Here is a 24,955-nt window from a genome sequence, read left to right as displayed (position 1 = left end):
ATAGCGTGATCTGAAAGATGTTCCGGACTGAGCATCTCTCGGGAATCAAGGTAAAAAGTGCCAGCATGAAAAATGTCTTTCACAAACGCACTGCTAAACAAACTGATGATGTGATATCAGCAGAGCAGATCTAAGGTGACACCGAGTGTAGGTTTGGCTTGAAAGTATTTGTTTCGTTATGTTGCGGAACGGGGAGGGGTACATTTTGAGTTCCTTTTCCCATCTAGCGGGACCCCTGTTCAGGTGAGCTTACCACACAGGAACGTGCTGAGTTACACACCTTTCTACATGGCAGCTTAACACACTCAATAACAAGCAAGCCGAGAAGGAAACTAAAAGCTTTATCAGAGGAAACCAAACCAAAAAAAGTTGAGCTTTTCCTTGTGTAAAGTTAGTTTTCTATGAAGAAACAAGCAAACAAGGTTTCCAAGCTGGGATCTGGGTAACAGCCTTGTCTTGCAACATCCCCTTCTGTTACTCCATCTTGGTTTTTTCACTTCTGATTACTACAACTGTAATTATTATAAATTAATAAAGCATATCCTTCTTAATTAGCCTAAAACTTGTTTTGAGCTATTCCCATTTCTTAGAGTTTTTTTAACTGCGGATCCTCTGAAAGTATCACGGTGGAACTTGCAAACAAAAAGAGACTGTTCTCACTGCCCCTCCTGGCCCCCCGTTGAGTCTCGGAAAATTGTCCTGCCTGCCAGAAAAGCCTCACCTTCCGCGGATTCATTTTTAAACTAGTCTCCCAGTTCTGGTCTTGGACATTTTAACCATCTTCTGTTTCTTGTCACATTAACGGGACCCTTAATTAAATTTACGTTCTCTATGCAATCTTCCTTCTCAGCTACCAGGGGGAGTTTTACAAAGCACTGGGAAATCAGCAAACGGAATCACCTTTAAAGGGTACCGTTAAGACAAAGAAACACCACCGAGAATTACCAAAAGCAGTGCAGGTCTGTGACCCAGACACCGGAATATTTTTTTTAAACTGACCTCAACTTCACCATGAGATGCAAATTAGTCTAAGATCATTGTGAAAATTGGTCAGAGGCCCAGCAGAGCCAGCCCTTTGGCTTTTATTAATGGCCATCAGACATAATGGTGTGTGAAGCAAACTGCAACTCTGCATGTCAGCAAATATTACCTTCGCTTTGGGGACAAACTTAGAGCCAATGTCCCCAACAAAAATAGTGCCTCCTGACAAACAGATCATGGGGCACAGCACCACCTATCAAATGACATTTTTTTTAGAAACAATGTTATCTTTTAAATCTGAAAGTGCAAAACCTGTCAGACAAATAAAAATAAAGATCATACGAAATCTATCCCCACAAAAATAATACAGATGTGAGTGTATTCCCCTTACAAATGTACGAACAAATAGGACAACACTGTTTTTTCCATTTCTCAGGGAATAAAAGTTCAATTTTTAATGGGAAAAAGTTGTAATCTGTACAACACAGGATGCATTTGGGCAGAAGCGCACAGTCCGTGAATTTTAAGCGGGTCAGCTTTGTCCATCCGATCCCAGTCCAGGGTAGGTTTAGGCCCGAGATGTCAGAAGGCTTTTCATCCTCGATAGCAGATGCCGTCCTGTCTGGGTCAAAACTCATCCACTGAGGGTATAGGCAGTGGTCCCCCCCCCATCTGCCCAACTTGATTTCTTCTCTCGTTCACTGAGCATCCCTGTTAAAATACGTCCCAAGCGATTCCTGCTGTGTGTTTTTGGGCTTGTACATGCAACACCAGTTAGATTCGAAAGAGAACCCAACCTCTGCCCCTTCAGAGAAATCTACAATCTAATGGTCTCTACCAACCCCTTCCCCCCATACATACTGTACACATACACTCTCTTTAGCAAATTTTCACCCCCTACTACAAAAGACAAGCTCACTGATTTAGTGAACTACAAGATAATCAAATGCACAGTTGATAATCTGAAAGGTGTCAATACTTCGTTTGCAAAATAGAAACAAGCGACCTTATGTAAAACTACAGTGATGGGGGGTTGGGGGGTGAAAATTCACCAATGGAGTCTTTGCTTTGGGGTGAAAATCTCATCCTGCACATGAGCGAGATGTTCCAGTTGAATAAACGCTCCTTAGAACGGTGACTTTGGAGACCAAACAGGGGGTTACAATTACTGTACGTGCTGCTCACAGTTCAACCCACAAGCAGAGGTGTAACCTACTTCACACAAAGGAATCAGAGGATGTAAGTGAAACATACCTGTACAAGATTCGTACAGGTAGTTCTCGGTTTACATGGTTGTGGTTCAAAGCTCCTCGAGAATATATACTACTTCTCAATTCAGGATGAATTCGTTTTCACTTTAACACGCTTCTGTGCGGCCAGAGTCTGGCAGCGTGACAGAGTGAGACACAAAGCGTCACAAGTACCCAGTTGTGCTCTGGGAGGAACAGAGTCACTTGGGAGATGCACAGTCTTCATCTCCGTGATCTCAAAGTCTCCATTCATCTCCCATCGTCCCACACTAAAGAAATCGATCCAATGTCTTAGCCTGTACCTTCTGCTTACATTGAATTAAATCTAAAACAAGGTCAATAAAACTATGAAACAAAAGAAGCTACTGTGTGGAAAAAGTCTTAAAATAGAAATTCAGAGGAAAGAGTTTATAAAACATTAAGACGTTTGAGCGAGGAGTTGTTACCCTTGTGTTGCTTGCAAAGTAACATCTGAAGAAGAATTATTTTCCGACTCTTCACCAGGAATTAACCTTGACCCAGCTCCTCGCTTGAACCTCTTAAATCAGCAGCTGCTTTTCCCTGATCGGTGATGAAAAACTTTCCGTTGTTGAAGTCATTTAAAAAAAATCACCCACTTTAACATTCAATAAATAAAACAATTGAAACAGTCTATGAGTAATTGGCCAAAAACCTAAATGAAGAAAAATGAGGAAAAAGTATGTAATTAAAATAAAAGGCTCAAGGAGTGAAAGAACTGAAGAGAGCTGAGCATTTCAGATGCGTATATAGCCAATTCATCTGTGCATCTATTCCCTTAACATTGTACTGAAATTGATCATTAATGCTTGGTTAGAAAATGACTTATTACTACTGTATAAACATATGAATAAATATGTCATGTTTTAATTGTTTTAATGTGGTAGTGAAATCCTCTATTTGAGAGAAGTCTCCCTCTCCATCAACACTTTCTTATGGGGAAACTTTTTTTTTTAATTTAGAATTTCGATTAAAGCTTCAGAAATGCATCTGCCATTTGACTGGAGAGCTACCTGTATTTCTTTTCCCCCCCCTCATTTTCCAAATCCATCTTCCCATGAAGTCCAGACTCTTTTTAAAGTTTTAACGCAGGGTTGTTAAGTTAGGACATACGGTTGATTTCGTAACGCTCGCTCACGCATATAGTGCAACTTCTGATGAGGTTGGCATTTGCAGAGGCATCAAAAAAAAAAAACTGTACAAAAAATGGGGATGCACGAAGGAGGTTAAGCAAATTTCCCTGCCTCTTTAATCGGCATTGAAATTGTTTTTCTGTTCAGCCTTTTTTTTTTTCTTGTGTTCATGATGCACAACATGTAGGAAATGCACACTGCTCCCCCTCACCCACCACATGGAGGCCATCTCCTCCAATAAAACCCCAACCCCCTTTTCCTGTTCGGTGTGCTCAGCCAGCCCTGGTCCCGGAGAGCCACAGTCCTGCGGGTAGTGCAGGTCAGAAGTGATTTTTTTCAAATAAATTGTTTTGGGTTTGACGAAAGGGAGCAAAAGTATTCCATTCTGTTAAAAAGCCTTGCAAACGAGAGAGGCAGCTGCTTGGTCTGTCATGCTTGCTTCTGGTTGCTCAGCAGCCCGTAGATCAGAGGTTATCTGTCCATGTCTTTTATCTTGTTGGGAACTGTCTTGGCTGCAGGTGGCCTGATAAAACTAACATTGTGGCTCTCTACAGTGAGGCTGGAAGATGCCTTCTCTTGTATCCCACCATTCCCTCCCCCAAGAAGTAATGGCTAGCTACAGTTGCACGCCACTTCCTTTGTGCTGCAGCATTTCGTGATCAAGGATGCAGCCTGAAGTGCCCTGGGGGGTCATCGCCTTTAAGTGTACTGGAGGTGTCCACTGGTGTCACTCGCTAGGGACTGGGCTGTAGGGAAGGAGGAGACAAAGGGCACTTCTGGAGCAGTCTAACGGGCCATAGGAGACACGGCCACAGCACATTCCATAAACGAGAAGTATCCAATTCATGTGATTTCCCAGAAAGGAAAGCCCTTCAAGTCTCTGTGGGGGTTGGGAGCAAAGATTCTTACAAACATACACCCCAAAAATATATATACTGTATATACAAATTAGGAATGGTGTGGAGGAGGATACAGGCCAGATAATTCAGGATTCCTAACATTATTGGGGGTTTAAAGAAAAGGTTTTTCAGGTCTGTATCCCTAGCTCTACCTGTGTGAGAGTTTGTGTCCCCGTCATTTCTCTACCCTACCGTCGTCTCCAATCCATTGCCCTTGCCAAACATGTCTACAGCCCAGGGAGGCACGAGAATAGGCTGGTGGGTAGGGGGTAACGTTTTAACGTTACACAGGGTTGACACTCCTGACAGGAAGCACTTCACCCACCACCTGAACTGTACTGTATTTCCTAGTTGCAATAAATAAAACTCTAAGGCACAGTCCTAGAAGGCAAATCAAGACCCCATTGGTTCAGGGAGCAAGTGCGTGCTATATTACTGTCAGCTACTTGCTTGTGAGTCAAATCTGATTTAACAGCGAATCAAAAAACAGTGTACCTCCCTAACTGACGCTCCCCTAAAATAGCACCGCAGCTTGACCCTCTGTGAAAAGACCTTTTAAGATAACCAGGGCTACTGAAAAAAACAGCTCAACCAAATCCCTCCTTTGCTGCACCTAGTCCCTTAATTACTCCAGTGATATTGTAGCAGGACTAATGTAACAATGAAGGAGTTAAGACCAGTTTCCGTTTCTGGTGTGGTAACAGCACAGTTGTAATCACGAGTCCGACGGCGGTCCCAAAACCACTTGCGGACCCTCGGTTGACTCTACAAGGTTGGGGTAATTGCAGGTTTTAAAGTGCGCTTTATTTCTGCATTATAGAGCATTTTAGAAGCATCGCCAACACGCAAAACATGCTGTGGCTTCCAGGAGCAAAATCCCAGACGTGCCTCTGTCTGATCAGCCACAGCAGCAGGTGATGTCACCCAGGACACGGGGCCACAGACTCCGGAATCCCCACGTCAACATCCATAATGCATCATTCCAACTTCAAAGCTCAATTTAGTCCATATTCTCAAAAGCCTGGAGCAGTCGATGATTCCCGGTGCGCCTCGTTAGTTTTCGAGGGGTGGTAGGGGTTGGTGAGACAGCTATCCTATTCCTAGTTTCCCGGGAAGAAGGGGGTGGGGTGTCTTCAAATTGTAAGTCTGCCATGCGCTTCAATACTTAACCGATTCAGTCATTAATAATCTTACTAAAGGAGGGGGGAGGGGCGTGGCAGACCAGCGGCTCAGAAACACGGCAGATCAGGGGCAGGAGACAGGACACTGGACAGGCAAGACCACACTGATCCGCAATTCACTTTACAGGACTAGAGCCCCGCGCCACAGATTGAAAGGCTACATTGTGAGGTTCTTAACGAGAATCTCGTTGACAGCACTGGGCGGGCTTCAGTGCAGGTTCGGCGCAGGCTGGCTCAAACGACATCTGGGTGGAATCTAGTGGCCGAGCAGAATCACCGACGCGGTGCGGCCATGTCTTTAGCTGCTGAGCAGTGTCTTGTGGCGCTCCAGGACCGGGACAGAGGGGGAGAAGTAAGGGAGGACATGAGGGATGGGCGGGACAGCGTTGGGAGTCAGACCAGATCTGAAGACACCCTGTGATCGGAATTTGGACTGACAGCCTCAGATCTAGCAGGGAGGTGGGGAAGCTTGGATGAACACAGGTACACACAAGCCCTTGAAATGTGAAGTACTGAGCAGTGTTTTGCCAGCTGGGCTGTAGTGAGGGCACACAGCCGCCAAGCCATTTTTCCCATATCTACACCCGCGGGCAGTGTGGGGACTGGTGAGGGGTTGAGGGCAACAGCCATCCATCCCTTCCACCCCCTCCCACCCCCGTTTGGTGGTTTTCTTATTTCAGTCTTATATATATATATTATAGATTTTTTTTGTTTGTTTTATAACTTCACCCAGACGGGCATTTTAAGAGTAAAGGAGGTTTTTGAGAGAAAGAGAGAGTGAGAGAGAGAGAAAGAGAGAATGGCAATACTGAAGTCTTTCTCTCTCGTTCGGGTCCAGTGCAGCTTGCAAGCCCCTGAGAGGGAGACAGAAGGGCGGGGGGGGGAGGTGGAAAAGGGAGAGGGGGTGAGAGAGAAGAGGGGGAAGACGGGAAGATAAAATTACGTTTTGAGTGAGGGAGCGTGCCGTTGCTCGGAACGGGGAATGTTATACTGCAGTACGACGATGGGCGCAGACAGGAATCGCAGCCGCTCGCGAGTGTATGTGCTAGAGGCAGGCAGGGCCTGACAGGGAAGCTCAGGGGAATCCTGCCCTTATAAGGGGGTGAAGTTTTTTACTATTACTTTTTTTTAAAGGCATCATTATATGTGTTCCCCATGCACGCTGAATGTGTTCTGTCATTCACAAAGGGCAGACAGAGTGGTCCGAGAGACTCCGTACAAAGTAGTGTGACAGAATCCGCAGGGCCCTACACAGACAACCAGAAAGTCAGCATGGGAAAAGTTTAAGTCAGGGGTATTCAGTCCTAGTGCATCTGCAGGTTTTCTAGGTCTCTCTAAAAAGCATCAGCTAATGAGCTAACACACTCTTAAGAGCTCATCTAGAACGAAAGCCAGCAGACACACTACCTGTCCTGGATCAAGAATGTACAGTGTAGAATAATAACAACACCCTACCTGTAGTGCCTATTTTGCCATGGCCTTAATGGCAACTGCAGACTCCTCATTCATTGCAGACAGAACAGTGATCTGAAATACAGAAGGAAAGAGTGATACTATGATACTGATTAAACTGCCATATAAATACTGGACACTGAGAGCAAACCAGAGTGCTGGAGTCCCCCCGATAGCGCTGTGCCACTGACCCAGAGCACCATGCAACCGCGGCGCCAGCTGGGAGCGACGCCGGACCCCGCAAGTGTATCAACAGAGAGGAGCATGTCACAGAGGACTGCACTATTACCCACGATTACAGCAAGCGAGCAACAGAGGACAGCATACCTGAACCGGAGGGAGAAAGTGATTCCCAGGGAACAGGACAACTTCAGTGACAGAGAGCAGGCGTGAGAGCAAGTGACACAGAACCGCATGACTGCACAGATGGGGAGCAACAGGGAGCCGTGTGACTGCACCGATAGTGAAGATTCACATTCCTGCAACCCTTCTAATACAGGCTAATAAACTGGCAGACTCCGATTCCCATGCCGGAGGGGAAGGACTCACCAGGATCTCCTCTCCCGCCTCGAACTTGCTCTCGATCTCCTTGCCCAGGTCTCCCTCAGGCAGCCGCAGGTCCTCGCGCACCTCCCCGCTGTCCTGGAGCAGAGACAGGTACCCGTCCTGGATCCCAATCAGCTGTGAGTAACGGAAGTGAGCAGAGGAGAGACGTCTTTGAATTGCACCTGAAATATACCCCACTCTTCTCCTGGTCAGCTCTGTCCACTAGCCCACACTGGGAGAGAGAGAGGGGGGCAGTGCCTCATTTCTGTCCAGTAGTCCACACTGTCTCCCTCTCTCCCAGTGCCTCAGCTCTAACCACTAGCCCACACTGGGAGAGAGAGAGGGAGGCAGTGTCTCATTTCTGTCCAGTAGCCCACACTGCCTCAGCTCTAACCACTAACCCACACTGCCTCCCTCTCTCCCAGTGCCTCAGCTCTAACCACTAACCCATACTGCCTCCTTCTCTCCCAGTGCCTCAGCTCTAACCACTAACCCACACTGCCTCCCTCTCTCCCAGTGCCTCAGCTCTAACCACTAACCCACACTGCCTCCCTCTCTCCCAGTGCCTCAGTTCTAACAACTAACCCATACTGCCTCCTTCTCTCCCAGTGCCTCAGCTCTAACCACTAGCCCACACTGCCTCCTGTCTCCCAGTGCCTCAGCTCCAACCACTAGCCCACACTGCCTCCCTCACTCCCAGTGCCTCAACTCTGTCAACAAGCCCACACTGCCTCCCCCTGTCTCTCCCAATCACCCAGTTCTGTCCAGTAGCCCACACTGCCTCCCTCTCTCCACATGCCTCCCTCTCTCCACGTGCCTCAGCTCTGTCAACAAGCCCACACTGCCTCCCCCTGTCTCTCCCAATCACCCAGTTCTGTCCAGTAGCCCACACTGCCCCCCTCCTCCTTCCCCCGGTCCTTCTGACCGCCTGCCCTTGTGGCCAGCTGCCGTCCCTACCTGGTAGTCATTCCTCTTGATGTTCGGGACGTCCATGTTGTGGGTGGAGGGGCAGATATCCTCGTACTTCTTGCCAGTGAAGATGTCGATGCCGATCATGTGGACCTGCGGACGGGGAGACGAGGAGGGGTTACCGCCGTGTGTGTTGCGGAGGGGTGGGGGGGTTGGACAGATTGTGCCGGGGGGGGAGGACAGACCTTAGCATGACCGTGCTTGCCCGTCTTCGAGGTGGACATCTCGACGATCTTGCAGGGCCGGCCCTTCAGCACGACGAAGCCGTTCTTGCGCAGGGCAGAGCACTGCATGGGGAAGGTGGCGGAGGCCCCAGCATCCCCCGTCTGGAAATCCAAATCCGCGTCGGCCATCTCGTCACTGGCGGAGAGACGCACGAGGAGATCTCACCCCTGCTGCACTGTTAGTGAAACCCGCGGGGCCCTGTGACTCTGTGCACTGATTAACACCGATTCGTGCAAATAGCTGGACAGTCCAAGCACTGTCATCTGAAATGTTGCTAACAGGGGCACTTTTCACCTGCAGCTCAACTGTAAAATAAAACGTCCTTTGACACCAACCCGCACTGCCCGCATCACGATCTCGCTACTTGTCCGTGCGGTAGAAAAAAGCCGTGGCCTTGATTCATGCATTGGTTCCGGGCGAGGTTAGTGGCTTCTGCGGCCAGAGGGGAGGGGGGTCTAATTTAAGCACAAACGCGGCCCGAGGCTTTTGCAAAAATGGCACCTGTTAGTGTTACAGTGCCCGGCGGACACACGCTGCCTTGCAGTGGACCAGATCTCCGCCGCCGCTAGCGAGCCCACCAACCCAGACATTATAGGGATTGTAAAAATAATAATGAGGTATTATACTGACAGTGAATAATTACAAAAACAGCAACGAGCACGTGGATCGCGAAGCGGCTTAGACTTAAAAGTAAGCAAAGGGGGGTTTACAGCCAAGGACCGGATGGTCTGTAAAGGCCGTGCGTTCATATTTATAACTGGTGACATTACATACAGAACCGCACATTCCCACCCAAGTACTGCTGCGCTGTTGTTGTTATTGTTTTTTTTTTTTTCATTTTGTTACGAAATTGGGGGTTGACGCCACCGGTCGGGCCAGCTCCGTGTCAGCTTGCAATATGCGCATTCACAAGCGCGCCTCTCCCTGGCACGGAGAACACCGCCCCGGTGTCTCAACTCCACGATCTGCAAAAGCTCAGGCGGGCCGCTCTCCCTGCCAAAACTGGGCCAAAATCACAGCGCCGGCGCCCGGGGCTCGGCGAGCCCATTTCTGGAGAGAAAACCGGGAATGCCGAATGGAAACGGGGGCACGGTCTAGTGGCGGCGGTTTGGCGTCCCAGCCAAGAGCCCAGCCACAAGCTAGGCCCGTGCGCAGTGTCTCGCCTGTCACGGCGCCTCGACTCCTAATGCTGCAGCAGTCGGAGGGACTCCGGAGGCCCCGGTTCAGGGGGGATTCGCCATAGTGAGAGCAGGTTACGACAGAGGCGAACACTGGTGCGCGGAGAAGAGAAAAACCGGGCGCAGGGGATGCGTTTCAACACTGACTGGACCCACAGAACAGAATTCCGTCCTGGCATTAAATCCACGCTGTAGTGGCGGAATGCGGGGAGACAGTGCGGGGGGCTAGGTTTTTATTGTAAAACAAAAACAACGGGAAAATGAAAACGAGTGAGCTATTACGACACAAAAACGATATCTTTGCAGACGTGCCCCCTTCTTTCTCTAATCATGCAGTCCCAGCCAGTCGCTGACTGAGACAAAGTTAAGCCCTCACACAGTTTTTTTTTTTTGGGGGGGGGGATTGCTAACGGCCCCCCGGAATTCATCTGCAGAAAAAAAAACCTGCAACCCCGTAGTCGTGTTTAAAAAGAGTGGCCGCGTACGTGTTAACTCCAGCAGAAAGAGCCTACGGAGAACCGCCCCGTGCGCGATTACTAAGATGCTCCGTGTAGGTAAATATTAAAAAGGGGGCAGTTGTGCACGATACTGTCTCGGTCGTGCGCTGCTGGGGGAGACGTGAGGTTGCATGGTATATGCGCGCTCCCGTCTGGTACAGTAGTCTTCTACTAAGTTACTCACCCAGTCCGCTTGCCCTGCTCACTGCTCGGCTCGCCTTTTCTCTTACTCTCCCCTTGCTCGCTCAGCGCACGGCTGTCCGTCCGTCTGTCCGTGTCCTCTCTCTCTCTCCCTGTAGGTATCCTTGCCGTTTCCCTCCCGTCTGCCGTCTGTCTCGTAGTCTGGGCTGCCCGCTGTGGCGCTGTTTTCCTCTTTTTTTTTTTAAAGCCTCTCTCTCTCTCTCCCTTTTCTCTGTTTTTTTTTTCTTTTCTCGCAGCGGCTTCTCCCAGACGAAACTGTGGCCAGGCAGCCGCCGCTGGTGAAGAGGAAAGTGACACTCAGCCCCTGTGACTCAACCCCGAGCTCCACGCCGCTGCCGACTGCGCAGGCGCGCTCACCTCAAGCCCAGAAAGCGCAGACAAGCGGCGGGGGGGCGCGCTTTGCTGATGGGCACAGGTCATGGGTACGCGCACTCCCCCTTCCTCCAGCCGCCACCGCCCCCCCCCCCCTCTCCTCCCGTTTTCGTTTGTTTTCATGGGAACAGCCTACGCCGGCTCCTCAGTCGGGCTGTTGTACAGCGCCAGTGTTTCGCCGAGTGGCGCACATTACAAACGGAACCAATGGTTCAGCGCCGTTGCATTGTGCATGCAAGCTGCGGATTTCTGGGATGGGAGATGGTGCTGCACGGACGCCAGCTGGGACACGCTCCTCGGGAGCGCGCACAACTAAGCCTCGCTGTCTCCCACTCATTTCTCGTAACGCACCGTTATTGCAGGGGGCGCAAAAAAATATAACAACCTTTGGGTAAAGCAGAGTTGTACAGATCAGTCAGGCCACACCGTGGCATTGCTTATTTCAACCAGCATGAAGAAAACTTAGTTTTCAAGTCCTGTCTTCCAAAGTTAAGGAAATGTCCTCATTTTAAACTTGAGCCAAAAAGCCACAGAAATATGAAAAAGAAAAAATACAGAACCCACAACGCAGTGCCTGAGATCGAGTATGTAACCTGTTTTGTGCAACAAAAAGCGAGATGCGTCTTTGTAGTGAAAAATAACTGCCAACTCTTTCACATATTAACCACAGCGGTGGATCACACTTTGCAGAAAGCTCTGGATGAGTTTCTGCCATCCAAAAGCTACTGATATTCAAAATGACCATGTGGGATTGTTTATTATTTGAATATTTAGTATTGCAGTTAATGTCCCCAATTTCCTTTTTAAGTTAAGGACAGGGATCCAGTGAATTTCAAGAAAATAATTTGAAATGTTTCATCATAAGATGTACTAAATGTGTCGTTATTTTAACATTTCTGCATACAATTGTGTTTTCCTTGTTGGACCAGTTTTGTTTAATGTTAAAAAAAGCTTTATTTAACCCAATAGAACACTCTCTGGGGTTTCAGCATCAGATAACAGCAAGGTGGGGGGCCAGAGTCTGTGTTTTAAATTACAAGTCCAGTCTTGGGTTTGAGATCAGTGCTTGCCAGTCCTGTTCCTTCAGGATCCCTGTGCCTTGTTTGTGTGCAGTTTGAGCTGGTAATTACTCAGGCTCAATGATAACTAATTGATTGCTGATTATGATAAGACCTTCGTAATCTGTTTCTTCACGCCCTCTCTCGTTGCAGAATAACTCTGCCGAGGGTGGGGGGTATGGTTGCGAAATCACTTCGCAAACTCTATCCATCCTCTCTTAAAACGACCAGTCACAGGTAGGAATAGCACTGTATCTAACAGCCACTAAGAGCAACTCGTTATTCTGAAGAGGCTTGGTTTTGGATGTTCTGTTCACCTGAAAAAGGAGAGAATCTGTTCAATGACATGAACTGCTAAATGACCCAACTCCTTCAGAGCCAAAGAAGAGTCTATAGAACAAACAGCCTGACTGGCGCAGAGCTCGGCAGGAATGGAAACCAGAAGAAATGTGGCCACTCCAAATCCTGAGAAGCACTGTATGAGATGAATTCTGTTCCACTGGTGGGCTGATACCCCAGGTTGACTGCATACACTGTATGGGATCACTTCTGTTCACACACTGGCGGTTAGGATATGGTGCTGGAAAGCTGGATTGTCAGCCCACCTGCAGATAAAATGGTTCAGTCGCCTTCCCCAGGTTTTAAAATAAACCAGGGAGTCAAGCGGACAGATCTTGACCATGTGCAGAGCCAGCCCGGTTAAATTTAGCCCCTGAAATCCGAGCCCAGTGACCTAAGTAGGGAAGGGCAGAGCGTGGCCAGGAGGTGGTGGGTGTGGTGGCTGGTGGGAGATGGGTTTAGTCACGAGGCGAGGGGGTGGGACGTCTCCTGGGGGCCCTGCCCGGGCTCGTTCTGGTCTGGCAGAGCAGGCGCCGGGCCAGCGGGCGGGCGACGCCGGTTTCCATCGGCCTTCCGAGAGGCACGAGGGCACGTGGCCTTCCTTTCGCTCTTCTGAGTACTGCAGGAAAAAAAAAACCCCACTGAAACGAAAGAAACCAAAACACATCCCAATACGCCTTAATGGCTAAATATTTCATAATCCGGTAAGACATCATTGCACCAGGCTTTAGCTTTAAATTGTTTTACAAATAAAAGGCAGAAAGAGGTGCGCCTGACTGTGTGGTTTAATCATCCGCTGCTTCCCAGTGGAGAAAATGAGCTTTTGTCTCTTGTAGTCCGATCTCGAGCAATACACCAGAATCACCGCTACCTGTTCTGAAAGCCAGACGTTAGAGTGGAGGTGACACCAATCCCGAATCCCCTTTGACCTTTAATTCTTGGAAGCTATAAAACTTTAAAAACATCCTGAATAGGAAAACTGAAATCAATGAACCTGTCCTTAAGAAATCAGCTGGAGCGAAACAACAGAAGACACAGTCCTCCACAGTTTTCAGGTTTGGGAACTTCTAGTTAATGCTGGAGAGGCACAGTGATGCAGGCGCAGCATTGCTGCCTCACAGGGCTGGCTGGGGCCCTGGATTCGTTCTGGACCTGGTGTGCTAGCATTGCTTGCCAGTATAAGCTCCTGCTCACCTGTGACCCTGTTATGGACAAAGCAGTTAAAAAAATTGATGGGTAATATTGTTCACAATTGCAGGGTTTATTCGCCTGTGACCAGCAGGGGGTACCAACAGGTTGTCCTGTAACAATTTTCTTAGGGTACTGCTAATGGAAGCCCTGCTCAGGCTGACAGCTCCGCAGGGTCTCAATCATGCAGTCGTATCCCTGGATCCTTTTTCCCCCCAGTCTGACCTGCTCCCACATTCATCCAGCATGACCCTGACGACTAGCTGAGAGTCTCACATCAACCCCAGCTCCTTGAGAATCCCGATTCCCCATTCTCCCAAGAACCAATTCTCCCATCCTAGACGTGTCTTTAACTCACCAACACCTTAACACTTTTAACGGAGCCCAACTGGATCAGGGCATTTCTTTCTGTGCAGGTCTTAGTCTGTCTGATGATTTAAAGAGCCCAGGGATACCTGCTGCTTTAGACACATCTTTCGGGCATCTCCTGGGGACCATACCTGTAGCCTGTTTCACCTGGCTTTCCATGGGCATGGGGGGGATATGATTTTTGCAGTCCATTTAGAGCAAGGTTTCCTAGATCCTTCTGTTTTGTATCTTCCTGAGAGCACCAGCCAAGCCACTTTTTTAACTTGTTGCAAAATCATGCATTTCAGGGTTTTCAGTCCAGTCTCTTTCAGCGAGTTCTGTAATGAGGCGAACCCAGTACAATCCCATCGCTTTGTAAACTCAGAGATGCATGACTGGGTTGAAACAAAGTGAAGTGGACTTTCTCTCAGCTTTGGGGGCAGGGGAAGGGGGGGGGGAAGGGGACCTTAGAAAAACCAGGGTCTGAGAAATTCGTGGAATTCAAAGGAATAATTCTAAGCGGAATTAACGCGGTGACTTCAGTCTTCCACCGAGGAGATCGCTGGGGGGTGGTTGATTCGGGAGTTCTCAAGCGAAAATGTCGCATTTTTTAAAATAATCGCTGTTTCCTTTAAAAAAAAAAAGAAACCCCTATAAAATGTGTCCGACTGCGTGACCCTCACAGACCTCAAGAGGAGAGCAGCCTGGAAGGTGAAACATTCGGTCGCCAAAACGACTGTTAAGCAAATACAAGCAAAGTCATCTACAATGTAGCTAGAAAGGATTTAGAGGACCTTTAAGCAGAAAAGGGTTGTGCAACCACTGTCGGACAGATCGACTTGTTTTAGTTCCTAATAAGAAATACCTAAGGTGTGGGCTTTGGGGGTTATGCGAGAGACCCAAGCACAGGAGGATCAAGTCAGTTTTAGCCGTTAATTTACAAGGCGTTCAGCGCATAACTCTCAACACGGGACAGGCTTCAAATATCATCTGACCATTTTCATGGTAGGATAGGATATTGTAGTTCGGGTGGGGAGCTGCGTCAGCATGCGTACTCTGCAAGGGAACGAGCAATAGGTTTATTCCAGGCTGAAAAGTGAAGAGAGAAAAGGCCGAAGAAGGCTTCGCAGCCGAAACGTTGTGTTTCCTTTCCTTTTCTTCTCTTTCCACCATGGAATAAACCTATCATATAATAGGATATTGTTAGGATAACGTGCCCCGTGCCACGTTTAGATTTAAATTGAGAAAGCCAGACGCCTTCCTCTATCGGAGCTGACCTGTGAGCGGGATGCTTGTGATCGCCTGGGAATGGAAGGTGTGGCGCGCCGTGTGCCCACGCGTCCCGCCCTTCGCGGGAGACAGAATTATTCAATAAGCGAACAGCGGACAGGAGCGGGGTGTTTCAAACTCCACCCAGGTTTCCCGCGGCTTCTCCGCCGCTAATAGGGAACCGCTTGGTGCGCCGCAGCCTGCCAATGGGAAGAGCCCAGGTTCAGCAGCGGCTGCCAATGGAAGTGCGCGGATCTTCCAGCGCTTCTGGAGAGTTATGGATAAAAACTTTGCGCCGAGTGGCGAGGAAGGTTTCGAGTGAAGGAAGTTGGTAGCTTGTGAGAGTTGTTTTAGCATTACCATTCAGGGCGCTGGAATAAAACCCCAAAGCCGGTTTCCCCGGTGAAAAGCGGTGCGGATTGGAAATCGGAGCTCTCCCTACCCCCCACCCCCTTCTCCCCACACCCCTCTTCGTTTCATGTTCGACTCCGCTGTCGCTGTCGCCGCCGCCGCCAGCAACGAGCTGTAGCCATGAGCGAAACGGAGACTCCGGGAACCCCAGCTGCTCCGGCGACCGCCGACGACCGACCGCCGCAGCCCGAGAAAAAAGTCATTGGTAACCAGGCTCGAGCCGGCCCGGACGCGTGTTGAACGGCGAAACCCGGCGCGTTTGTTGGCGTGAAGCTCCGTGGGGTTCAGTGAGGGGATTCTGAGTCCCGTTGGTGGACGTTTGACTAGCGAGGTTACAGGGAGGCTTTTGACGCGACGACTCGCACCTCCAAACATTTAGAAGCGCCAAAGGCCCCGCTTTAACGCTGAGGAGTTCTCGAGCACTAAAGAAACTGCAGGAATTTCCTGATTTTTTTTCTAAATTAAATGCCGAGTAGCCACTTTGCGATGTTGGTGTTACTTTGTGAATCATGCGCGGCTTGTCAGCGGTCCAGTGTGTTATTCCGAATGATCTTGCACTGGGCTTGCCTCCTCGGTGTACTTGTTTTTTTTTTTTATGGCCGTTGAAGTTTTTTTACTCTCCTTCGTATCCCTATCGCGTCCCCGTGCATTTTTTTCTTTGTTTGAGAGACTTTTCTAGTTAATCGTTAGATTACAATAAATCGTATTAATAGTTAAAACCTGCCGGTTAAGGTTTCTAACCACTTTAACAGTGAGTGACCTCTTTCGGACGCAGGACGCGGGTTTTTAATTAAAAAACAGGAGTTTCGGATTGAAGGTAGAGCAGGGAAAGCGGAGCTCATTAAACGAAGCCATGTGTGATTTAATCTTGTGGAGAACATGGATGTTTCACTTTGGGAACGGATAGCTTTAAAGCCGGGCGTGCGGTCGATTTTGCTACACTTGCTTTTCTGAACATTCAGGTCTTTTTTTTTCCCCCACAAGAAGGGTCTCGTTCACATTTCTTTAAATAGTTCTACGTTAATTTTATAAAGAAACCAGTGCCGGTAAATGTTGACATGTCATTTAAACGTTGAATCCCTGTGCCCCCCCTCAGGGCCTGCCGTGTTTAGTCGGTAGATATCAAAGGTCGCTGTTAATGGCTGACGGCGGCGGGCGCAGCCCTGTTCAAACACTCCTCGCCTGGGCTTGTGCCGATAATACCGCTACTCCTATCAACAGAAAGGGCTCAGCTCTCTGGGTCAGCCACAGCGAAAGTCCCTTAGAAAAGAGTGGGGGGGGGGGGGGGGGAGAGACGACCTTGACGGAGACCGTCTTCGAAGGCGGTAACACCTTGACACCCGAGGTCCGCGTCCCGTTTAAAAAAAAAACCGCAAAGGCCGCTGCTGGAGGGGTCAGAGGTCATGGGTAACATAATGCAGCACTGCTCCTCTGTTGGCAGAAGGCCCACAGGCTTGCTCCAACGGATCTGGGGACTGTGGGACGTTCTGGAGGTGTTTCTTGTTAGAAACCGGGAGCGAGGGTGTATTTAACCCGTTTTCAGATCGAAAAAATAATGGTGAATGGAAGTATGAAATCCATAGGGAAGTCTCCTTGATCTTTTCTAACCCCCCCCCCCAATTAGCACCATTCCTGGCCTGAGTGGGGTGTGTGTGGGGGGGGGTGTGTGTGGGGGGGGGGTGTGTGGGGGGAGGGGTGGGGAGTGTTGTTAACCGCTGTTTCGTCCAGCTCATTGATTGGAGCGCTGGGGTTTTGTCTTGCAGCGACGCAGGTGCAAGGCACAGTGAAGTGGTTCAACGTGCGCAATGGCTACGGATTTATTAACAGGTAACCATTCCCATCCCCCACCCCCCCCACCCCCTCGGGCTCCGGTTCCCAGGTTCACCACAGCGGCGGTAAGCCCGCGCTGCTGGGTCTCGCTAGGATTCGGGGTCCCTTTTAAATACGGGACTTCATCTTTCCCCTTTTCCCGGGACGGCGTGTGCAGCTCAAGTCTCGGCAGCTGCTAAAACCTGGCATGGACCGAGCTGCTGTGCATTTGGAGCCTAAAGTGCCATGTAGGTGTGGACTCCCTGGCCTGGCTGCGCTCGGGAAGGATGGGGAGGGTTCAGTCTGTCCCCGTGTAGTGAGCTTGACCGGGGTTGTCTGTTGACTTGAAGCAGCGTGGGAATGTTATACTGCAGCCTTGTGGGTATCACCCTGTCCTTTTTGCTCCCGTTTTTTCCAGTCGATGGCTCCTTCCTCAAGGTTGAAGGACAAGGTTTTGAGTGGAGGCCATTTTGCCCCACCTTGTGTGTGAAATTGCTAGGTTCTTCTCCACGTGTGTGCTCTTGAGCCCTATGGTAGTTTTGTCCCAGAGGCCGTCCCCTGCTCCTCTTGATGTAAAGAATGCATCTTTTAGCTTTCACCTGAGATTCCCAGCAAAACACTAGTGAGTCGGGATCACCCTGACAGAAGTGTTGGGTAATGGGCTGAATGCATTCCTGAGGTTTCTGGTTGAGAGCTGGGAATGCACTACTGGTGATGTGCATCTGATGCCCTCCAGTATGAGTAACCTTCTCTCTCTCTCTCTCTCTCTCTCTGCTGCAGGAATGACACCAAGGAGGACGTGTTTGTCCATCAGGTGAGGTTTTCTGAGACGGGAAGCCCTGTTCACCCTGACAAGTTTGACATTTTGCCTATTGCAACAGCAAACAATTACCTCTGACTGTGTTTGTGGTATTATTGTGGCTTTTGGTATCTTGCCTACTCAGTTTTTATTTGCATTTAACATTAAGTGACGGGTTTACAGCACATTTATTTTTCAAAATAAAAGAGCGGCATAGTCTGTGAAATGTGCAGTAACATGAATTCTAGTATAATTGACACCTGCATAGCTGCATTACTGTTATCGGTTACATTTTGGGGTATAATTAAACAATCCAAAGCTTGATTGGCACAAAGAAGGGAGAGAGCTGTGCAGCGTCCCAGTACAGAAACTAAGAACATGGATGAGGAGGTCAGGCCTGCAATGTAAGTCCCGAGTGGTCACCAGGTCTTACAGAAAAGATCAGATCTCAATGGAGATCATGTCATTGTTTCCGAGGTAAAATACAGCTACATGAAAACCATATTTTAATTGTCCAAACCTTGGGAGACCACTCAAGATTTAAGTAGACATAAGATGGAAGAGGTTCCATGGATCAACCCGTAAAAGCATTCTCATGTGCTTGTTCACCTTGCAAGTTGTTACTAGGACCTCCATTCATCTTCTAAATTGGGTGAGTATGTGATAGTTTTTCCTGTTGTCAAGATCCTGGTCCTGCAATTGTTACAATTTGGCAAGTAAGTATACTACAGTACTTTCCCCATCCTGATTCCAGTCAGCCCAGTGTCTGACAGCTTTCAGTGTAGCTAGCCTTTCTGTATCCTGATTGAAGAATGAAGACATTTTTGATTCTGATCTCCGAAAGATGTTTTCACATTAGGAGTGAGTTCTGGTGTAATAATGACACTTCCAGAATTGACAACTGCATAGCTTTGTTACCAGGTTATCAGTTACGTTTTGGGGTATAATTAAACAATCGAGGGCTTGTCTGGCACAAACAAGTGGACACTGGACATTGAGAACAAGGAATGGCAAGACCTTCTCTAAACTGTGATCCTAATTCCTGCGAGCCTGGTCAGATGTCAGAGGATCTTAACTTCAAACAATGTTTCTTCCCCTCTAGACGGCGATCAAGAAGAACAACCCTCGTAAGTATCTGCGCAGCGTGGGCGACGGGGAGACGGTGGAGTTTGACGTAGTGCAGGGGGAGAAGGTAGGATACTGGGGGGTTCTGTGTTGAAATGGGGTGTGTGTGTGTGTGTGAGAGCACTCCAATGTGGAGTGACCATCAGCTCTGTTTCATAATGGGCTTCCTTTGGGTAATGACTCTTGCAGTTCTAATTGTCTGGCTCTATTGAAAGCCAAAAGGAGACATCACGTGCTGCTCTGTCCTTAAAATCCTTTCCGGCTTCTTTGTATAATAGCAAAAACCTTATAGGTATGATATTGAAAGCACTACTCTAGTGGACTGTTTCTAGATGAATTGTGAACTTGCATTTTAAATTCAAATCAAATTTTGCATTTTGTTCGGGAATAAGAGCAGGCAGATGAAGTAGCTTTATAAGATCCAAATAGAAAAGAGCACAAGAGATGAGACGTAAGGAGCCCTTGTTGTTCCTTGTTAAACAGGTTGCTAGTATCTTGGTGATCTGCATATCTCAAGCCATTTCTAGAAGGGTGTTATAGAGCCAGTTTCTACACTGTGGCTAGATGGTTTGTTCCAGACACCCACCACTCTTTGTGCAAAGAAGCAGCCATCGTGGTTTCCTCCAGAGTAATGGCAAGTAAAATTCTCGCCGTCTTCCTCTCCCTCTCCCCCAGGGTGCCGAAGCGGCCAATGTGACCGGGCCGGGGGGCATCGCAGTGAAGGGCAGCCGCTACGCCCCCAACCGTCGCCAGTTTCGGCGCCGCTTTTTCCCACGGGCCCCGCGGGCAGCTGCGGCCAATCAGGTGGAAGGGGCCGGCCCCGCCCCGGCAGCTGGCCCCGCCTCCGAGGGGGAGGGGACGGGCGATGACGCCGCCCAGCAGCCGCCGGGCCCCCCCCGCCGGAGGAGGCCTTTCTTTCGTCAGAGGTTCCCTCGGCGCCGGCCAGATGCCCAGCAGGGGGTGAGCCAGTATTCCCGTCGACTGCGCTGTTTTTACCCAATGCCCCAAGCTGGCTTTTAGCAGGCAGCAAGCGTTTGAGATGTTTGCTGCCTGCTGCAGCGTGGATGTCAAGCACGTTCGTTCTAAATACCCCGTCTGCAGTTTTCGGACAGAAACGCGACGGTGGTCATTCTCGGCAGGTGGCTGGAGATGAACACGCTGGGGAGTCTGTATTAACCGGGTTGGGGGTTGGGGACAAGCAATTGCCACAGTCCGCTCACCTGGCTGGAAGGCAGAGGTCTGCACCCTGCTCGCGCGGAGCTGCGGTGATGCCTTGTTTCTGCCCTGCCACTAGGTGGCGGCGGCGGAGGAAGGGGAGGTGCCAGAGGGAGACACGGCGGCACAGCAGAGGATTCCACGGCGCAGGTTCAGGCCCCCCTTCCGGAGGTACGTGCCCGGCTGCCCGCTGCAGGCGGTAAGCGGGATTGGTCCATGAACTTGAAGCGGTGCGGGAGCATTATACTGCAGCCTTGTGGGTATCGCAGTGTCCTTTCGGCTCCCGGTTACAGTCGACTGCTTGTTCCTCAAGGTTGAAGGGCATAAGGTGTTCTGGGAGAAGGCCATTTTGCCCCCGCCTTGTGTGTGAAAATGCAAGGTATTTCTCCAAGTGTGCTCTTCAGCCCTGTGGTAGTTTTGTTCCAGAGGCCTCCCCCTGCTCCTCTTGACGTAAAGAATGCATCTTTTAACTTTCACCTGAGATTCCCAGCGAAACATGACGGAGTGGGATCACTCACTCACTCACTGAGTTGCCTGCAGGTCCCCCAGGACAAGGGCCAGGTGTGTCTTCTACAGCACTGACGCACAGCTCAGATCGTCCAGGACCGGAATCCAGCAGGGTTTTAATAGGTCTCGAAATCAACAGCCCGAGACGCTGGAGACGTGTTCCAGCTGTTTGTTGGAAGAGTCCAATTGGTATTGGTTTTGACTCCACATTGCCAGTCCTTCGGAGCCAGAGGCTCTTCCTCTGTAATTGGCCTCCTTCTGGGATGAAGGGATCAGGATTGGACACAGGGTGAAGGCAGTGATCTGGGTGTGGCCTTCCCTGTCCTGGTGGTCCGATGAAAGCAGGGGGGTTTAAAGGGATCCTGCAGCTCCTCTGTTCTCCTGCAGGCCGTTCCGCCCCCGCCAGCCCGCTGGAGGGCAGACGCCAGGGACAGAGGGGCAGCCGGAGGGCCAGGCGCCCGGCCAGCAGCCGGAGGGCCAGACGGGGGAGCAGACTGACGCGGCCCAGCCTGCCCAGGCCCAGAGACCGCGCCGGCAGTTCAGCCGCCGGAGGCAGAGGGCTGCCGACCAGACGGCGCCAAAGGTGATTCCTCCTTTCTCTGGCTCTTCCGTGACGTGTGTGCGCTCCTGAGCCTGGGTGATGCCACCCGGGTGGTTGTTTCGAGGGAACAGCAGGAGACCCTTAAAATGGGTACAGTAAGATCTGGCTGTGGTTGGTGGCATCATTGTTGAGGATTGAGTGCAGGCAGCCCCGTCCATTGGTCAGTATAGATACACAGGTGACATGGGGGGGACCTGTCCTGGGGTTGAGGAATACTGCCCTCGCGTGAGCCTGCTGTCAATATCCTTCTTCCAAGAGCAGTTGGTATCTAAACCCTATTGGCATTCCATCCTAGCAGGAGGTGGCAGAGAAACCCGCTGCTGAGCCTGGCTCCCCAGTCCAGACAGCCAAGGAGGTGGACGGCCAATCATCCCCCAAAGACACCCCCTCATCGCCCAAATCTCCGCCTCCGCTGCCACCAGAGTCTCAGGATGACGAGCCTGCTGTGGAGGTAAGAGGCTCTGGGGGGGTGACCAACAGTTGAACTCTGAATTTATATTGTTCCAGGTCCTTTTGGGAATTGATCATTTTGTGACGACCTGTTAAAATAGGCCTCTCCAGTTTGGGGAAACCTCCGATCTAGAACAAATTCAGTTCCTTTAAAGGCCAGGGGATGCTGGTGTTTAAAGATGAAGGACTAGCTTGCTTTTGAAATGTGGCCACACTGTATTATGCCACCTGGTGGTCAGTGGTCTGCTCTCCCCTGTCCTCCCTAGACGCCCGCCCCTGAAGCGGACTCTACAGCCGTACCTGCGCCGGAGTGACGCCTCTGTAGACCCCAGGACGGTGTGCCCCTGGACAGTGGTGAGAGCATGGGGGGGCTTTTGGATGCTTGAGTGTGTGGGGAGGGAAGAGCAGCCCCCCAGCAGCATTTAATCAGTGATTCTCGGCACCTCCCAGCTCCTGAGACGAGCACTGGCGAACCGAGTTTCGCCAAGTTGCCCTCTGATTGCAGGACGATTCAAGTAGAGGTTCCTAGGTAATGATTTCACCTGAACTGGCTTGAAAGAGGCCTGCTACACTGGTTTATGACTCTTTCACCTTAAAGGGGACCTGCAACCCTATTTTTATACTTTGGGGTTAGAAAGAATTGGCATTGAGTCCATGTCAAAGCACAGTAAAAGTAAAATGGACTCTAACTTGTGCTACTGAGCCTCCAGTTTTCATCACTAAATAGATTATATTTCCAGGTATGCGCAGCACCATGTTCTACGATTTAGAACAAGGTAACACAACGTCCAGTGATGTGTTGTGACCTTATTGCAGTGTAAACAAGAAAGCTTGTGAATAGATCTCGTTTGATCCAATAGAAATAATGCTTTTGATTGAAATGTTCTTGCTGACAATACACTCATACCCCAGTATCCGAACCCAATTCAATCCTGAAAATCCGTTTGAAACGTGGGAAATCGTAAATCGAAAATAAATTATTTTTCTTATGGATAAAATTCCACCCTATTCCAAACCGGAGGCAAGTTCACTCAAAGACCACCCTAACCATACAGTATAATACCTTACAGACCATTATAGCAAGCTTAGTGAACAATGCTGTTCTACTCAAATAGGCCAGCAGTAGCTGTGAAATAATGAATATCATATTCACGTTTTTCATTCTTTCATAACGGATCGCTTTCCAAGCAATCGGCTAGAACCATGTACATACTGTTATGTACTGTTACTGTAATGAACAGCAACTGCAAAACAAGCACAAAAACACTTTGAAAAGGGGAACACAAGCTTTCGCTGTGATTGTAAATGAGGGACTGCGGTCTCAGCATCCTTAACCGCAATGCGTTGCACCAGCACAGAAACAAGCAGGAGTTCTGTGGCGCTGAGTTCAGATGGTTCTTGGCCAAAATCGGTCACTTTCGAACTTTCGAAAGTTCGGATTAGCGAAGTTTCGTTCTTATAACGAATTACAAGGTACAAATTCTTCATGTTCAGATGAGTGAAAATTTCATATACCGGACATTCTTATTGTGTGAGTTTATTTAACTCTGCCTGGAGATCATGTTGGAACATTTCTGCGGTGAAATGTCTGCTGTACAGCCTGTACCCTTACTCGCTTCTTCATCACATTACATTAGGCATTACAGGGACTAGTGAGCAGGAAGGGCCGCGTCATGTCCCAGTTCATGGGAGCTCTGGCCCGTGGCGAGACCAGAGGTTTGTCACAACATGGCAACTTACGGTACATTGTGTGCTTAATTTGGAACTTGGAAACTTTTTCCCATATTGCTAATGAATTTGTCTCCAAGATTTAAGAACCAGTCTAAGAAATTGGGACTGCAGTTCCCCTTTAATTATAAGTTGACTTTTTTTTTTTGCACCCATGTCCCCATGAAGAAGTCAAACCCCTGTCTAGCCTGTTCTCATGAAGCCGACTGGGCAGAGACGGCACACCCCTCACTATCTCTCTCACTCTCTCTCTGCAGGTCCAGGGTGGGGTGTCCTGTTCATGGAGGCCCTCTCACACCTGCTGGGAGCACTACTGCACCCTCCCCTCCTCCCTCGTCCGACAGCACGCCAGCTTGGGGAAAACGGGGGGATAATAGAGGGGGGAGGAATTGTACTTGCAGCACAATGAAAACTGCACTGACGCCCAAGTCTTTAAACATTCCCATGGCTTATCGGGAAAGGCCCGGTGAAGGATGGAACCAGCCATGATTTTTTGGCAGTTTTAATTTGTGGAATAAGTGTGGGGTGGGGGGATAAAGGAAAGAGAATGGGGGCAGAAAGGGGTGTAAGGTCAGGTTTCCAAGGTTGGGGAAACCAAGCTACGCTCCCTCCCTGCATTCTCTCCCAGCAATCGTAGCTTGTGCTGGTTTACAATGCGCTTTTGTTTCGTTTGATTTCGTTGGCAAAATGAAACTTATTTTGGAATGTTCCAATGCACTTTTTTGTGGGCATCATGTGCAATTAAAGTTCAGTAAACCAAAGACTGCAAAGCAACCCATCTGCCTCCCTGTTTGTGTGAACCCGCCTGACCCAAGGCCAGCTTGATTTTCCCTGAGCTGAAGATGTTGGGCTGTTGGCACTCGGCAGTTATCTCCCAGGATTTCCACCTTCACAGAGCTTCCAGTTCATCCTTTAAAAAATGATGCATTCAGCTGGGAAGGTTGAGTGCCTTTCCATCCTGACCGGGATGGACCCCTACTCTTGTGGTTTTTGCCCCCTTAACACAGGGATGGACAGTCCTGCTCCTGGCAGACTGGGATGTCTTACAGAGCTTCAATCTAGCTTGGCTCTTGCCCTAAATCCTCCTCAATCCGTTTGCTTTAGGCTTAATTCCTCCCAGCCTTTTAGGTGCTGGTGCTTCAAAGACGTTTGCAAGACCTGCAAACACTGGCTTTCCAGCGCTAGCATTCTCCACTTCTGTAGCTT

At 49.5% G+C, this 24,955-nt stretch overlaps 2 protein-coding genes across 6 annotated transcripts; one reads left to right on the top strand and one right to left on the bottom strand.

Moving 5' to 3' along the window:
- Nucleotides 1–1,398: 1,398 nt before the first annotated feature.
- Nucleotides 1,399–10,881, bottom strand: LOC102682355 (eukaryotic translation initiation factor 5A-1). 4 transcript variants are annotated; one of them, XM_069186594.1, is made up of 6 exons: nt 10,514–10,877; nt 8,615–8,789; nt 8,418–8,522; nt 7,464–7,595; nt 6,918–6,989; nt 1,399–1,692 (listed from the first exon to the last, which is right to left on the bottom strand). In XM_069186594.1, the coding sequence occupies exons 2-5, from the start codon at nt 8,780–8,782 to the stop codon at nt 6,927–6,929; spliced, it is 468 nt and encodes a 155-aa protein (XP_069042695.1). In that variant the 5' UTR covers nt 8,783–8,789; nt 10,514–10,877; the 3' UTR covers nt 1,399–1,692; nt 6,918–6,926. The 4 variants fall into 4 exon arrangements, with proteins under 4 accessions (XP_069042695.1, XP_069042694.1, XP_069042693.1 ...); XM_069186593.1 differs by lacking the exon at nt 1,399–1,692 and adding an exon at nt 3,476–4,128 and having other exon boundaries at nt 10,514–10,878; XM_069186592.1 differs by lacking the exon at nt 1,399–1,692 and adding an exon at nt 5,064–6,316 and having other exon boundaries at nt 8,615–8,829; nt 10,514–10,881.
- A 4,443-nt stretch (nt 10,882–15,324) lies between these two features.
- LOC102690584 (Y-box-binding protein 2-B) lies at nt 15,325–24,096 on the top strand. Of its 2 annotated transcripts, none has more exons than XM_015340738.2 (10): nt 15,325–15,720; nt 17,279–17,342; nt 18,105–18,138; nt 19,226–19,315; nt 19,924–20,208; nt 20,543–20,634; nt 21,358–21,553; nt 21,867–22,022; nt 22,288–22,375; nt 24,007–24,096. In XM_015340738.2, the coding sequence occupies exons 1-9, from the start codon at nt 15,636–15,638 to the stop codon at nt 22,333–22,335; spliced, it is 1,050 nt and encodes a 349-aa protein (XP_015196224.1). In that variant the 5' UTR covers nt 15,325–15,635; the 3' UTR covers nt 22,336–22,375; nt 24,007–24,096. The 2 variants fall into 2 exon arrangements, with proteins under 2 accessions (XP_015196224.1, XP_015196225.1); XM_015340739.2 differs by having other exon boundaries at nt 15,326–15,720; nt 21,870–22,022.
- Nucleotides 24,097–24,955: the final 859 nt, after the last annotated feature.

This window comes from Lepisosteus oculatus, chromosome 3 (genome assembly GCF_040954835.1).
Source record: "Lepisosteus oculatus isolate fLepOcu1 chromosome 3, fLepOcu1.hap2, whole genome shotgun sequence".
In the NCBI taxonomy this organism is placed as follows: domain Eukaryota; kingdom Metazoa; phylum Chordata; class Actinopteri; order Semionotiformes; family Lepisosteidae; genus Lepisosteus; species Lepisosteus oculatus.
This window is presented reverse-complemented; position numbering and strand designations above follow the sequence as displayed.